The 13,566-nt window shown below is 37.0% G+C and overlaps 1 protein-coding gene across 3 annotated transcripts in view; it reads right to left on the minus strand.

Annotated features, from left to right (window-relative positions):
- Nucleotides 1-13,566, minus strand: part of FAM13A (family with sequence similarity 13 member A) — a 330,318-nt gene that overhangs the window by 86,465 nt on the left and 230,287 nt on the right. For all 3 annotated transcript variants that reach the window (XM_049630875.1, XM_049630874.1, XM_049630876.1), the window contains one exon: nt 4,699-4,740. In XM_049630875.1, coding sequence (XP_049486832.1) covers nt 4,699-4,740 — 42 coding nt within the window. The remainder of the gene's footprint in view (nt 1-4,698; nt 4,741-13,566) is intronic.

Consider the following 13,566-nt stretch of genomic DNA (forward strand, 5'->3'; position numbering starts at 1 on the left):
CAAAAAGTCATAAATCTACAATTCCAGCACAAGTTGTTTGAAAGGTAATCCACAAAGAGCTATTTAAAAACTTTTCTACATATCAGGACAGGAGTGGCATGATACAGTTTTCAGATCCCATCTAATGTCAGGTAATGTTTTTGTTTTGTTTTGTTTTAATTTTTAAAATTTGTTTATTTTTTGAGAAAGAGAGAAAGAGAGAGAGAGAGAGAGCATGTGCACAAGCGGGGTAGGGGCAGAGAGGAAAGACAGAATCCACACCATCAGTACAGAGCCTGACACAGGGCTCAAATCTGCAAACTGTGAGATCATGACCTGAGCTGAGATCAAGAGTCAGACACTCAACTGACTGTACCACCCAGGCGCCCCTGTCGGGTTATGTTTTAATCTGAATTTACCCAAAGCTAAATATTTCTTCAATGTAAACTCTACAGTTAAAAGATTTTCATAAATTAATGATCCCTAGTTTCAAGGAATGAAAATACTAAAATACTCAAGAATAAGTCTGTATTCCAAATAGGTAACTTAGAAATAAATCTATTTGATATTCCTAATTCAGGAAAATTAAAAAAACATGTGAATACTGAAATTGACCCTAAGCAATTCCAAACCTGCTAAAATAGGAATTTAACTTCAATTTGCACCTTGAGTATTAAAACTTGGGCTGAGATTGATAAAGACTGTCAATTTTAGAGTTTCAATGGAGCACAAAACGAGAAAGAAAAAGCAGAGGAAGATTAGTGCAGTTGCTAAGAGGCAGATGTTAGGTGAGCAAGGAGCCACCATTCAGAGGTCAGGTGACCAGTGAAAGACTGGTTACAGGTATGTAGCCCCTGAAGCACATTTAGGATTTTGATAAAGTATGGGCAGAGATGCGCTTTGTATACTGGCTGTATGTATCATCTACGTATACAAACTATATATATATAATCCAGGAATTTGTAAAGAAGGAATTCAAGAGTAGAAGTCGGATGGAATGGGATAGGATGGGATGGGATCAGGACAAGATCTGAACCTGGCCATAAGGAATGTGAAGATAGTATAGGTGAGGTGGGAGTGGACAGAGATGAGGAGGAATGGAGAGTAGAGATGAAAAGCCTTAATCCCAGTGAAAATAAACACAGAAATCAAAATCTGAGTTTGCGGATACTGAAGACCCAGACAAATAAAACTAGAATTAGCAACAGATTCTAGCCAGATCTGACTGGATGACAGGGAAAAGAATTCAGACAATGACAGGCTGGATGTGGCACACAACACCTACGGCAAGTTGCTAATCTGAGCAATCGAGGTAGGGGCACCTTTCTGGGAGTCTAGCCGAGACTATGAGAGGCCAGGGTATAGACATCCTTGCCAAGAATGTTCTTCACCTGAAGTCTGCAGGTTCTTGTTTATTTTGTAGCAATCTTGCTAAGGGTTTGGCATAACCCATTCTTCCCTTTCATTTCCTTAATCACTTCAACAGGGTGGGTGATCTCTAATGAGCATCTGGGGAACAATGACACCTACTGTTTGAGCTACTGTATCTGCAGTAATCCTGCCCATGAAATGGCAGCAAGTCAGATTTGTAGCCACTCTTTCTTTCCTTTGCAAAAAAAAATAAAAAAATAAAAAAATAAATAAAATAAAGTAAAATAAAAATAAATAAATAAATAAATAAATAAATTAAATTAAATTAAATTAAATAAAGTAAAATAGGACGAATGGTTCTGGTGGGTTAGGTTAGGTGCTGAAGAAGTGCTGAAATTTCAGAAGACAAAGTTCTTGTCTGAGAAGATATTTAATCTAGAATGAGATTATATGAGTGCATGTCTATTTATAACAGTCCTACCTTACAAGAGAAAAAGCTGAGGATAAATGAAATGTATGGTAGACTAACATATGGTTCAGCCATGAGTGTTTACAATAGAGAACTGTAATCACAGAAACTGAAATTCTACAAGATGAAAAATGGAGCAAGGTCATGACTGAAATGGCCTCTCTGGTTCCCAGTTCCTGCATCCCACCTTCCTTCTTCCCCCAGCCACAGAAAGGTCCTAGAACCTCCATGAGTGGACTGCATGTCCTCTGCATGCTCTCCAGCTCTATCTATCCTCTGCCTCAGATACAGATTCTGTCTGCATTATACATAACGTACCGGGTCTCCACTCCAATAGCTGGATGTTTGTCTGATATCCTGCACCTGAATTTCTTTATGGATCATCTATTTTCCTTCCTCTGAAACTGGAGCCCTGCATTGCCTTTATCTTCTGTTTTGATCCAGTCTTCCTAAAAACTGCCCACTCCCAGACCTACAGCCACTGAGTTTTGCCATTCTACCTCATGCTGGACCTTACAGAATAAACCACCAACTGGATCTCCTGCCACTGACCCGCTATTTCATTCCTGTCCCTCTGGCTGGCTGTCTGTGGCTGGATTTACTTCTGCTGAGTGCCCATCTCAGCTGATGTGCTCATCTCTTGTTTGGACCTTTCCTCTCTGTCTCTACCCCAACCCCCCTCAAAAACAACAACAACAACAACAACAACAACCAGTTAACAATGTCAAAATATAATATACAGCACACAATATTCAACATTCCTAGTCAGGGAAGATATCATTTTGCAACTACCAGTCACTTTTTACTTTTCAAAGGCACAGTAAATATAATTTTGGGATTTTAAAGAGCCAATTTAGTTTTTCATCATGGTGACAAATCATTACGAAATTCCTAAGTCTTACAGTTAACTCCCCTTTCTGAGCACTGTAGGAATGAAATCTTAATAAAGTAGGAGGGAAAGGGAGACAAAGAAGCTACAGAAGTTTTAATATATTTAAAACATTTAAGCATTCATTTGTTCTTACTAAAGGTAGTGTCAAAAAAGTGCACTAATTTATAAATTAAATTAGCAGTGGACATGTTATGCTTCTAGTTCAAAAATCTGGAAGAGCTGTAATCATAGTTAACAATCATGTTTTCTGTCTTCCACTTGAATTCTGTATGCTAGAGTAACCCAAGAAAAGTTAATCTCAAACCAGCCATGCAAATAATTTGAAAACAAAACCAAAAAAACTCCCTCTAAACAGGTTCATGTGTTACTAATAGATTCTCCCTACTTCATGTCAAGTAGATAATAAAAAAAGTTAAATTAACTTGTATGAACCTAGTTCTTAAATAATTTCTAAGACTATCATATAATGTTATTCAGAAAAATAAACTACATTTGAGATTGTAATTTCAGGCCAAATAATAATTATTATTTCATTTGTGGTACAGCTCCACTTCATTAAATTTTCAAAAGAGTGTCTGCTCATAACTTCCTTCTTCTGCAACTTTAGCTCTCCTGTAATGTGGGCTAGCGTGCACATTCATTCTTTTTTCCTACTTCTATAATATTTTAGTTTTTATGACATTTAACATTGAAAGGTCAAATAGCCTCAACCAAGAGTTGTGGTAAATACATTTTCTTTACATTCTTTTACTTTCATTTTGCAAGTATAGAATTTCTTTTTCAAGACTAAATAGTCTAAATAATTTTTAAAAATTATCACGCTAGAAGACATGGTTATGTCTCTTTAAGGACTTAAGACTTATAATTTCCATCTGCTTTTTAAAATGGTTAAAAAAAATAAAATTCAATACTATGTAAAACATAGATTGATGTTGCCCAGAGGAATAAAAATAAGACATTCTGAGAACAGTTCTCATTAGTTGGCATGATCTAGTGCTTTGTCTTTTGTATTGTGTAAAATTTAATTTCCATTAATATATGATAATCATTTGTTTGATATTACTGTGCATATTTACATAATGAATACCAGAGTGACCACGTACTGGGCAACAACTTCCTCATGTGTTTAAGGTAATTGTATAGTTGAGGTAGCCTATGAAGTAGAATATGCTGATTTGATTGGCAGGAAACCAGAGTGAATCAAACGGACCACCATGTTGTCTCAAACTAAAACCTCAAATGTTCTCTCTTTTGCCACAAAGTGATTATGCAATATGCTTCAAGTTGCTGAAGGACAAAACAGTACTAAAAAGCAATCACTTGGCTAAGACTGAAGTCCTATGACACATTTCTGAACTATTGTTGGTTGAATTAAAGTCTAAATCTAACTCTGGGGCTATTACAACAAATCAGATTAAAAAATAAACTCTTTATCACACATCCTGACATTTCTTTTAAAAAAGTAGATTTCACAACTGAGGAAAGAGTTAACATCTACTTTGAATTCTGTAAATTTACCTGTTGTAATAGCTGTTATTCTGCCTCTGTAAGCTTTAGCAAATAGCCCTAAATTCCATCAACTCACTGAATACTTACTTTCACACTTAACATAGCCGAAGACTTTTTTCAGCCAATGAGCCTTGTGCTCACACCCCTCCCCCATCTGCATATATGTATAGAATAGAAATTTTTAAGACACAGGTAACGGCCTAATCATCAGGAGGTTTCTGAAATTAAAATGACTACCTTGGCATTTCTGGATTTAAAACAAAATATCTTAATCTTTTCAGCTCTGTTAATTTAAGATTTCTTAAACCAAAGAGAAGAAAAACACAGCATGAACAATATGATGAAGAGTTCTAATAAGCTTAGTTTGGCCATAGTGTAGAACATTCTATTGAAAAGCATTAAAATGGGCAAATAAACTCAAAGGAACCTCACCCCTCCTCCATTCCCTGTAACAGAACAACAAAAATAAAATAAATACCTCAAATAGAAAGGTGACATAGGTCTTTCATCCTCCTGCGAACTAAAAGGAAAATAAATTCTGAATTAATTTCTGTTAATATTTTAACATGTCAATTTTACTAAAATTCTGTTCTGCCTGTCAGAAATTTTATTTTGACACAATAGAGCTAATCTCACAAAGGAGCAAGGTTAATAAAACATACTCTACCTTGGACCTAGCCAAGGTCAATTACTTCTTCATGGGAGACCATCAAGAGAGGTTTCTTTCAAGATTAGCCTAAGGCAAAAGTAATTCACAGCACACTTTCAAGAGGAAGCTTTTTACTACCTTATTTCTACAAGCCCAATCCAAGTTCTATATATTATACATAAACTCTTAAAATGATTGCATACATACTCAATTACCTCAATAAAGTTAATTATAGCTCATTACCACAATGATGAAAGTAAGAAGCAGCCAACAAAATATCCCTGTTAAATGTGAGCCACTTCAGGAATGATGCCCTAGCAATGAGAGGCACATCAGTAAACAACACTCTTGAACTTTGTTTTTGACAGTTACTTTAAGTATTAATGAGTATGGATAACACGTAAGGACATAGATGAAATTATAGAAATAGTTGACATTATTCAAACAACATAGAAGCAATATAAAACTTAATGCAAAGGTATTTTTAAAAATGTAAAATATATACAATAGTTTTCCCTTTAATATGTGTTTTTCTTCTGATAAATGACTTCAAGGCAAAGAATGAGTCAGTCTCTCTCCCTTAGTGTCTGCTGGAGTGATCTTTGATACTTTTTGATTATGCATTCATGAAATCTGCTTTTAAGCAGCCACTCCCCTCAATATATGACTAAGTATCTACCTCTATTAATTATGTGCATGAATTAAACAGATAAAAGTAGAAATAGAAACTGTTAAAATTAAAAAGAAGCTCTAAAATTTTCTCCTGTACTCCTATGGCTAATCTTGTATACCACATGGGGTGCACACCACCTTAGGGGAAGCAACTAGGTAATCTCAGCTTTCCCTCTCAGCTTATTTTTTATTTTCTTAAGCAACATTGATGAAAAAAGTTTGCTTCAGTTGGTAATATATTGGCAAAATCTTATGACAAAGTTATACTATAAAACACATACACACAAACACAGCTGTCCTCCAAAGGTCTTAACATTTTAGTTGAAAGACAGCACACAAACTAAGACATACTATTTCTCATTCTTTCATGATTTTGGTTTCCAATTTCATTACAGCTTAGCTGTTCTAATGTTTATGTTGCCAAAGATTTTAATGTTTGTGATCACTTGTGCCAATTCTTTCTAAGTGAAGGGTAAGTGATGCATCAGCTTTATTATGGACTCTAATGTGGGTGGATTGAGGGCAAAGCTTGTAGAGTCAGGCTGGGCAGCTGAAGAGTTAGAGGTAACATGTGGGAAATGTCCAGGTGTCTTGGGAAAGAAGCCACCTGGAGCTGTGCTATTACAAGAGGGGACTACTTGAAGCCAAACTGATACAAGGAGCTTACATATTAGCTTCAAAATATTCCTTGAAAGCACTTAACAAATTACAAAAAATGCTGGAATTGGGTTGTTCCCAAATCAAGGATTCATGATCAAGAAGTACTAATTATGAGCAACACTATGCAAAAAGGCTGCAACTAAAAATCCGTAACGGTTTTGTTATAGGAAAATTGCCTCCGTGTGTTATAAAATGGGCACCGTACTAAGTATTTTTTTGCTCAGAACAGATCCTGAACTCTAACATGTAACAAAATTGAATGAAAATTAACAAGGGTACGTTAGTGAAGATTTAATTAGCAATATGGTTGGTTTCCTTAGAATTTAGATGATTTAGATGGTGCAGAGTTCTAAACACAGCTGTTCACATGTTTTGGCTAATGTTTATTTTGTGTGTGTGCTAAATTTCTTCGTAGCAGAGGCAATCAAAATCAATCCTTTCTGCCTTCACATTTTTTTCTGACATATTTATTCATTAACCAGGTGCCACCAGGTGCTCTAATGTTAATTATCTCACATAAATTCTCCCCCAAACCCTCCCTGGCACTTGCCTCTCAACCTGAGGAAAGTGGGCTCAGAGTGGGCAACATAACATATGCGGGTCACACAGCTAGTGATGTGTAAATTACTATATTACATGTTAGTCCATTTTCATTGTTTACCATCTTCCCTTCAGTTTTAACCTATCAGAATACGGTGGGATGAATAGGCGAAGAAAATTGATGTGACAGCCAGTCTGCATTCCAGCAGCCCTCAGCAAGATCTTGTGGACTTTATATCCCATCATAAAGATTCTAGTGACTCTACACCAGACTTAGTCGGTCCACAATGCATGACGACTGATAGCATGTATAAAGTGATTATTTTATTGAAGTGTACTCTGGCAGTATAAGAATATCTCCTGATAGAAACACAAGTTTTTAATCATAAGCAAATATTTGTCAGGCTGCATCAGCCTGAAAACAAAGTAAAGTTGTCCATGAAAGACAAAATGAGAAACTCTTAATTTGGATATGTCCCTAAAGTTTAACTAATTTTGCACGTTCCAAAAAAGAAAATGTAAAACTACTGAAATTTAAATAAAATAAAACAGGCTTAGTATTAGATTTCTTCAGTCAGCAGTGGTCAACAGGGCAGAAATCCACACACAGTACTCAAGGACAACAATATAATTCAAAACGAAAATGAAAATAAATCAATTTTGATAGTTAATTAGCATATTTCTCTTTTCCTTTTCATAAAAGTACCTTTTCCTTGGGTTTAGTAATGTAATCTTGACAAAGGTATAGATTCTAAAACAACTGAAGCACTGATTTCAAATTAAGTCAATTAATTCTAAAAATCAATTTAATGCACTGATTTCAAGGCAATTTTAAGCAAAAATGGCTAAGGAGAATTCTTCCAAACATAACTGAGAAAACAAACTTTTCCATACAATTTACATATCAGAACATAAGACATTTGAAAAAAAAATCACCATTTCTACATTGGTACAAAATGGCTATTTTGTTATTGTTACAGTCCCCAAATGTCTACTTATAGAGGTTATTTATGCCTGTTTCTGGATTTATGTCAATCTTAGGCATGTCTGATGGTATTAAATGAGTCATAGTTTTTGGCTTAAATTTTATTTTATTTTTTTAATGTTTTATTTTTGAGGCGGGGGGGGGGGAGGACTAGGGCAGACAGAGAGGGAGATGCAGAATCTGAAGCAGGCCCCAGGCTCTGAGCTGTCAGCACAGATCCCAACGTGGGGCTCAAACTCACAAACTGTGAGATCATGACCTGAGCCAAAGTCGGACACTTAACCGACTGGGCCACCCAGGCGACCCTTGGCCTAAATTTTAAATTGAGAATTATTTGACTCATTTTTAATTTTTTAAAAATAAGAACAAGTACCGCAAATGAAAAAGGGAGTGTGTGCCATAAAAGTAAACCAATGACAAATTCTAACAAATTGGAATTCATTCAGTTTCCTCCTTGGTTACTAACATAAACTCCAGGTTTTAATTATTTCCTGTTTGCTAACCCTGAGTAATGGCCAAGTTTAAGCAGCCAATTAGTTTCCCTTTGTTTTCTCTTTAAAATTCAAACATACATTGAGAGATTTGGGCAGCCACCTCATGTATGCCAGGCAATCAGGTGCCTGATGTCCTCAGACACATGGTGATCTATTCTCTCAAAACAACTGTCTCTGGGAAGAACACTGATCAAACAGACCCAAGTAACAGTCCAAATCTAGGAAGCTACAACTGTGAAGGGCAATAACAGATATTATGTTTTTAGTGGGTCCTAATCGAACTTACTTATATGGCTCAACACTAGTAAATGCACATAAATGAATGAGAGCTAGACTTACATTACAGTTTCTTCACGAGCTGTGCTTATTTCTAATGTGAGGCCAATGAATACAATACCCATCAATTTAATTACATGGAAAGCTAACAGATATCACAAAATGTATGGCATTTTCTATGTCTGAGAAAAAACCAACGCTTTTGGGAGAATCCCGAGGGTGGTATTCAAAATGGAACTTCCTCTGCTGGATCAAACCACTGTTCCAATCAATTACCTTTTGAGTTATCTCAATAAATGCTCCAACTAGTCCAACTGTCTAACTGGTTGTCTGGCTACCAAAAAAATGAACATCACCTGCATATTTAGCTACACACTTTAACTAAATTTTCGAGTGATTTGATCTAAAAGAAATAGTTCGCAAGTGTTCCTTGAGTACTGAGGAGTATGAAAAACAGGTAAATGCTAAGGATTAAGTTCCATTCATTGAAGAATCTAGGAAAACCATCAAACAACAAAACAGACAAATGACAAAGCAACAAAACAAAACAAAAACAACAAAACAGAGCAAAAGGGAGAGACCAAGTGAGGGAGTAATAAAAGATACAATTAAAAGTATTAAGTAAACATTTTTTCTGGAATTCAGGTTTTTCCCTCATGTTGCAGCAGAATGTGCTAAGTTTTCTTAGACGAATTTTCTTAGAGAATGATGAGGTGAGTGAAGTTAGCAGATTTTTTTCCTTCCTTCCTCTGCAAAACCTAAAGTGTCACACTTGAGCATTTTCAATTTGTCCCCAGTGCCAGGCATTAACCATGTACTACTCCAAGTGGAGAGTGATGTAACAGCTGGTGTTGTCCTCAGATTTTTGGTTTGGCCTCATTCAGGAATATGGAAAAAAAGCCACAACAATCTCTCTGTTCTTTTTGGGAAACAAATGTAGATGTTTTCAGATTGGTTCGTAGGTAAGTGTTTGCAGCTGTAATTTTGGGGGGATATTTTTGTAGATGTACGTATATACTTCTTTGTAAGTTTTGTAAGTATTATAAACCCAGTTTTGGTTAGTTTTATTATTTGCATTTTGTGATTAAGAACACAACACGTGGCCAGTAGAATTAAAAACAAATTATTGAAGTTCAAGAGCAAATTGATTTTCCTGACCAAAGGGTAAATGCAAAGAGCTGAAGCTGTTAATATTCATAGGACAACAGGAATTTCTGGCCAACACAAAGAGGTATTATTTTGGAGGCAAAATAAACAGACAAAACAAAAAGACACCCAAAAATTTAGAAGTTTTTTCTCAATTAGAAAAGAAAACATTCTTACCATTTTCTTGATCGCCTAGTGGAAATTTGAAATATACTGGTTAGGGGTTGAATTGTGTCCCTTCAGAAAGATATGTGGAAGCACTAACCCCAGTACCTCAGCATGTGACCTTATTTGGAAACAGAGTCTTTACAGAGGTGATGGAGTTAAAATGAAATCATTAGGGCACCTGAGTGACTCAGTTGGTTGAACGTCCAAGTTGGGCTTAGGTCACGATTTCAGTTTGTGAGTTTGAGCCCTGCATCGGGCTTGCTGCTGTCAGTGCAGGTCCCACTTTGGATCCTCTGTCCCCCTTTCTCTCTGCCCCTCCTCTGCTTATGCTCTCTCTCTCTCAAAAAAGACAAGAGAAAAAGAAATCATTTGAGGGGGCCCTAATTCAGTATAACTGGAGTCCTGGTACAAAGGGGAAATTTGGACACAAAGACAGACATGCACCGGGAGAATGCCGTATGAAGATGAAACTGTATCTGCCATTAAGCCAAGGAACTCCTAGAAGCCAGGAGACAGGCCTGGAACAGATCCGTCTCCAGATCCTTCAGTGAGCGCATGGCTTTGCCAACATTGATTTGGAACTTCTGGCCTCCTGAACAGTGAGGCAATAAATTTCTCTCATTTCAAGCCTCCCTGTTAGTGGTACTTTGCTATAGAAGCCCTAGGAAACTAATAAATCTACTAAATGTTTTTTCCCTAAATTCAGAAGTAAGAACCTGCCTAACCAAAGTGTCTTCATCTTACAAAAAGTTTGTGTCTCAAAATTCCTTTGTAGACACGCTCAGACTAGAATTTATTTCCAACACTGAAATGGGGATTTGATTTCCAGGCCTGTACTAACCTCTCATTCAAATGAACTATCTTCAATAAGTAGTCCAGAGACAATATTTAAAAGAAACCTCTGGTTATGATCCAGTTAGAAACACATTTTACGTCATTATACATACACACAAAATGGACACACATTTTATGAAATTTCCTTACTTTTGATATTTCCATTGTGTTACATTTTACTTACGTAAAATTATATAAAATACTAGTCACAACCTGCTAAATTCATTTTATGACCACCAATAAGTCATGACTCACAGTTGAAAAATAGTGTTCTAATAATTACACTTCTCCCTTGCTTGATATATACAATGATACTCAATGAATGTTGTTGAATTAAGATCTATGTTCCCACAGGAGAGAAAGAAAACACTCGTTCTTTCTCTGCTCCATTGCCACAACCAGCAGTGGGCCAAAGAAGTACAGATTTTGTCCAGTCTAGATGGCAGAGAGGCACAGAGAGGAAGTGGTCCCAGATAAACCCAGCAGTGGGCATGAGAACATAGTTCTAGAAAGCCTTGGGTACTTCCAAGTCTCTTTTAAATATTCTTTTCCTTGTTGAACCACAGGATGGTGTCAAGAGTGAGACTCAGGGACACGTGATCTCTTTGGATTCCTCCTGATTTCATGACGATGGCATTCTTTATCAACCCACAGTCTTTTAGATTCAAAAAACATACTTGGAGGGAACTAAGGAACATGTCATTTTTTTTCAGTTCCATATCCCCAACTACTTCTATCTCTGGATGCCTTTCTAACGAATATAATTCAGAGATTTGAGGGGAGTGAGGGTGTGCACACATCGGGGAAGAGCTTCTCATCAGGGAGAGGGAGGGTTCCTTTCTTTACTTCTATCGTGTCCCTTCTGACAGTCAGAATGTCAGAAGTGAAGACAACTACCTGCTGACTGACCGACATGCCAAGATGCTCACCTTGCACTTCATAGGGGATTTTGCCCAGAGAAATGTTTTTGAAGTCACAGAAAGGAATTCCTTTTATAATACAGAAGTCATGTTAACAAGCCAACTGCTCTCCTTAAAGAAGTTTATCCCTCAAACTCACAACTGGTCAATCCCCAAATTGTGCTGATTCTACCTAAAGAAAAAAAGACAAGTCTCTTGAACTTGATCTTTCCATTACCACTGCCTTCGTCTTTCCCAGGGTCAGTACAGTTTCCCTGCCATTCACACCAGTTTATCCTTCATATTCCAGCAGGTTCATCCTCCTAATTTAAAAGCCTCTCCCACTTCCCCATTGCCTTGAAGTAAAATCCAAATGTCTAAACCTGGCACTGAAGGTCCCTCCCAATCTAGGTCCATCCAACATACCACTGTAGACCAGTCACTACACTTTTGTAACTCCTCCTGTTTGTACGTGCTGTTCCCTCTGCCTTAAATGTTTCTTCCACCTCTCTCAGCCTGGGTAAATATTTCGTCTTTCAGCTCAAGTGTCATCTAATCTGGAAAGTCATCTCCAGCACCCTGGAGAGGGAGCCGCCTCTTTCTGCAGGCTCCGATACACTGTTCATAGCTATAAACGAGCAGCACAACACCAAAATTCATGAGTTCAGGGGTGCCTGGGTGGCTCAGTCGGTTAAGCATCCGACTTCAGCTCAGGTCACGATCTCGCGGTCCGTGAGTTTGAGCCCCGCGTCGGGCTCTGGGCTAATGGCTCAGAGCCTGGAGCCTGCTTCCAATTCTGTGTCTCCCTCTCTCTCTGCCCCTCCCCCGTTCATGCTCTGTCTCTCTCTGTCTCAAAAATAAATAAACATTAAAAAAAATTAAAAAAAAAAAAAGAATTCATGAGTTCAGATGCTTGCCTCACCTCCTGGATTCGTCTTTATCTCTGTACCACTACCAGCATCTAGCAAGGTACCTAGAACACTCCAGTGCTCAGTATATGGCTGAGTAAAATCAGCATCACCAAGACTTTGCTGAGTGCTAACACTACCAGTTTGATGTAATATTTTGAAAACATACACTGTTTAAATAGTAATAATTCATTTATTATTTGTAAAATGAATTGGGCTGGCTAGAAGCATTTTCAGCATGAACATGTAGATTATTTTAAGTGCTCTTGTTCTCTTCTATTCAAAACTTAATGAAATCACAACAATGCCACAGGCTTTCTCTCCCATCCTGAGACACATGAAATTATTTTCTTTCCTTCCACTGCACAATGAGGTGGGAGTTCTGCCACTATGCCAGCAATGTAAATGCCGTACTTTCTGTGGTGTTCAGTGAGCCCAGAAAAGGATATGTTCAGGCAAGGTAATACGGCCTTGCCACACACTGTATCTGTTTGTTCTGGCTTGAGAGCAGGAAAAGAAAATTATTTCACTTCACTGCAGACCCAAAGGTTGTTTGGGGCTTAAAAATTTTTTTGGTTTAGTCACCAAACTATTTTCAAGGCAGTTGGAAGCTTTCACTTGTCTCTGAGAGCCTTGTTCAGAAAAGTGAGGTTTATCACGGATTGCCTTGGGGAGGCAATAATTGAGAATGCTAAAACAGTAACTTTACGGGGGAGTTGATATGAGTTGATGAGAAAATACTTTTAGAACGTTAATAAGTTAAAATAAAATATTTTCTGATCTTTAGTTCAACAAAGTAAAAGAATATGAGGATACCTGCAGAACAGAGGAAGGAAATAGCAAATAATTTTTACTAACTCTTAAAAATAATTACCATTATAACATTATTGATGGTTTGTTGATATAGTTTTTATTTAAAAGATCTTAACTTCCCAAACTGTTGAGTCTGAATGTGGGTTTCTTGAGGGAGACAAAAATATGCAGAAAGCAATGCAAATTATCCTGTCATCTTCCTTCCTCTGCCAGAGGAGGGTTTTACACAGTAAACGAAGTCACTGACTTGTTTCTACTCTATCATGATTCTTACATTGGTTTTTAGGATGATGAGGAACTTG

The sequence above is a fragment of the Panthera uncia genome, chromosome B1 (genome assembly GCF_023721935.1).
Source record: "Panthera uncia isolate 11264 chromosome B1, Puncia_PCG_1.0, whole genome shotgun sequence".
Lineage (NCBI taxonomy): Eukaryota > Metazoa > Chordata > Mammalia > Carnivora > Felidae > Panthera > Panthera uncia.